Source organism: Ictalurus furcatus, chromosome 24 (assembly GCF_023375685.1).
Source record: "Ictalurus furcatus strain D&B chromosome 24, Billie_1.0, whole genome shotgun sequence".
NCBI classification, from domain to species: domain Eukaryota; kingdom Metazoa; phylum Chordata; class Actinopteri; order Siluriformes; family Ictaluridae; genus Ictalurus; species Ictalurus furcatus.
In genome coordinates this window covers 712,512-715,011 of record NC_071278.1, presented here as the reverse complement: position 1 = coordinate 715,011, position 2,500 = coordinate 712,512, and the positions used below count along the sequence as shown (strand labels likewise).

General features: G+C 44.8%; 1 protein-coding gene across 3 annotated transcripts in view; it reads left to right on the top strand.

The window, feature by feature from the left end:
• Positions 1 to 2,500, top strand: part of stard3 (StAR-related lipid transfer (START) domain containing 3) — a 23,727-nt gene that overhangs the window by 5,696 nt on the left and 15,531 nt on the right. For all 3 annotated transcript variants that reach the window (XM_053612880.1, XM_053612878.1, XM_053612879.1), the window contains exons 2-4: positions 1 to 22; positions 740 to 883; positions 1,071 to 1,148. The exon at positions 1 to 22 is cut by the window's left edge and continues 95 nt beyond it. In XM_053612880.1, the coding sequence (XP_053468855.1) occupies positions 1 to 22; positions 740 to 883; positions 1,071 to 1,148 (244 nt within the window). The remainder of the gene's footprint in view (positions 23 to 739; positions 884 to 1,070; positions 1,149 to 2,500) is intronic.

Genomic DNA, 2,500 nt, shown 5'->3' with positions numbered 1-2,500 from the left:
TCTCAACGCCTCCTACTCACAGGTAAGCCCCCCCAGTCATCATCATCTTCATCATCTTCATCATCATTGTGGTTTAACGTTTTATCACCATTCACAGCGCTGTCATAACATCACCTTCGTCTGTAACAGATATGGTCCATATCGCGACATATCAACACAATAGACTTTTCTGAGTAGCGCGTGTAGCGTGAGTAACATGGGTAGCATGAGTAGCTAGTGTGAGTAGCAGGTTTAACATGTTTAGCGTGAGAAACGTGTTTAGCGTGAGAAACGTGTTTAGCGTGAGAAACGTGTTTAGCGTGAGTAGCGTGTTTAGCGTGAGAAACGTGTTTAGCGTGAGTAACTGATTTGTATCAATTTCATCTGTTTTTAATTCAGTTCAGTTCTATTTGTGTAGAGCTTTTAATAACGGACATTGTCTCAGAGCAGCTCTACAGAAACACATACACACAGGATACAGATGTGTGAATGAATGTAAATGTGTGAATTAATGCCTATTGAGCGAGCCGGTGGTGACGGTGACGAGGAACAACTCCCTACTCAATACTTTACTCAATAAATATTTTAATTCCTTGAATAAAAACGTGATTCATTTATTTAAATCATACAGCTCCACCGATCTGCTGCCATTTTATTAAAAATAAATATTGTGATACATAACCACACGTCCTGTTATACAGTCATTATACAGTATAACTGTGTGTGTGTGTGTGTGTGTGTGTGTGTGTTATCGGAGCAGGCGTCTCTGTCAGCACACTCGAGTCATTACCTCCCTCTGCCCCCTACTGAGAGGAGAAACATCTCAGACGTCCGCCGCACATTCTGCCTCTTCGTGACCTTTGACCTCCTCTTCGTCTCTCTGCTCTGGATCATCGAGCTGAACGTGAGTACGAGGCGTATTGCGTATAACAGCATAATAACAGTTCAGTGCTAACACAACTTCATGCAGTGTAACACAGATATATCATTACACATGTAGCGTGGGGTGTGTGTTCGCTAATAAACGCTACTTCCTGTGTGTGTGTGTGTGTGTGTGTGTGTGTGTGTGTGTGCGTGTGTGTGTGTGTTAGGTTAATAAGAGTATCTGGCTGAATCTGGAGAAGGAAGTCGTTCGCTATGATTTCAGATCCTCCTTCTTTGATATCTTTGTAAGTAGATTTATAGAAACGTTATAAACTTTCTCCTTTTTTATTTGGTTTTGTATTTTTAAATAAAGATGAAAGTTGGAGGTGTTTGTCACAGCTCTGGCAACACTGCAGTTCCCACACGCAGCTCTGGGAATCCCCAGGGGTTATTTATTGGTATATGACCGTGTGACTGATGTTAAACTCGTGTGTATGACGGTGTGTTCAAGTCCTCCTGGGAAGTGGTTACGAGTGGGGGCGTGGTCATTACGACCTCGGGTGCGTTCGGGTCACAAGACGGCGTACCTTCTCTTAATTAACTACGGAGAATACGGCGAGGGTTATAATTGTAGAAAATGAAGAATAAGGAATGCGCGTGCGGTGTGTTTATTTCTCTGTTATGTTTGTAATCAGTTAATGAAGCCGCTGTAAACTTTATCCAGACGGATTATATGGGGATCGTACCGCGCTGTCGTGTTTTGTGCAGGAAATTAGAGCTCCAGATAACATCTCGAGTTTCCCCGCTCGTAATCACGACTCGTGGTGGCGTTGGCGTGCGTCCGACTCATAAATCCGATCTTTAGGACACTGTAAGTGCGGACCTGATCCGATCTGAACGCGTGTCGTGTAGGAGCTCGGGGATGTACCGTCACGTTACCGCCGAGTTATCGCTCACAAATACACCAAAAGTCATCTTTTACCTCCCAGTGACAACAACAGAGTCGCTCAGCATGTCAGTCTGGAATGAGTGACAGTTGTGGAGGTGTTTTGAACTCTCTGATACAGTGAGGGAAATAAGTATTTGACCCCCTCTCAATCAGGAAGATTTCTGGCTCCCAGGTGTCTTTTATACAGGTAAGGAGCTGAGATTAGGAGCACACTCTTAAAGGGAGTTCTCCTAATCTCAGCTCGTTACCTGTATAAAAGACACCTGTCCACAGAAGCAATCAATCAATCAGATTCCAAACTCTCCACCATGGCCAAGACCAAAGAGCTCTCCAAGGATGTCAGGGACAAGATTGTAGACCTACACAAGTCTGGAATGGGCTACAAGACCATTGCCAAGCAGCTTGGTGAGAAGGTGACAACAGTTGGTGCGATTATTCGCAAATGGAAGAAACACAAAAGAACTGTCGATCTCCCTCGGCCTGGGGCTCCATGCAAGATCTCACCTCGTGGAGTTGCAATGATCATGAGAACAGTGAGGAATCAGCCCAGAACTACACAGGAGGATCTTGTCAGTGATCTCAAGGCAGCTGGGACCATAGTCACCAAGAAAACAATTGGTAACACACTACGCCGTGAAGGACTGAAATCCTGCAGCGCCCGCAAGGTCTCCCTGCTCAAGAAAGCACATATAGATGCCCGTCTGAAGT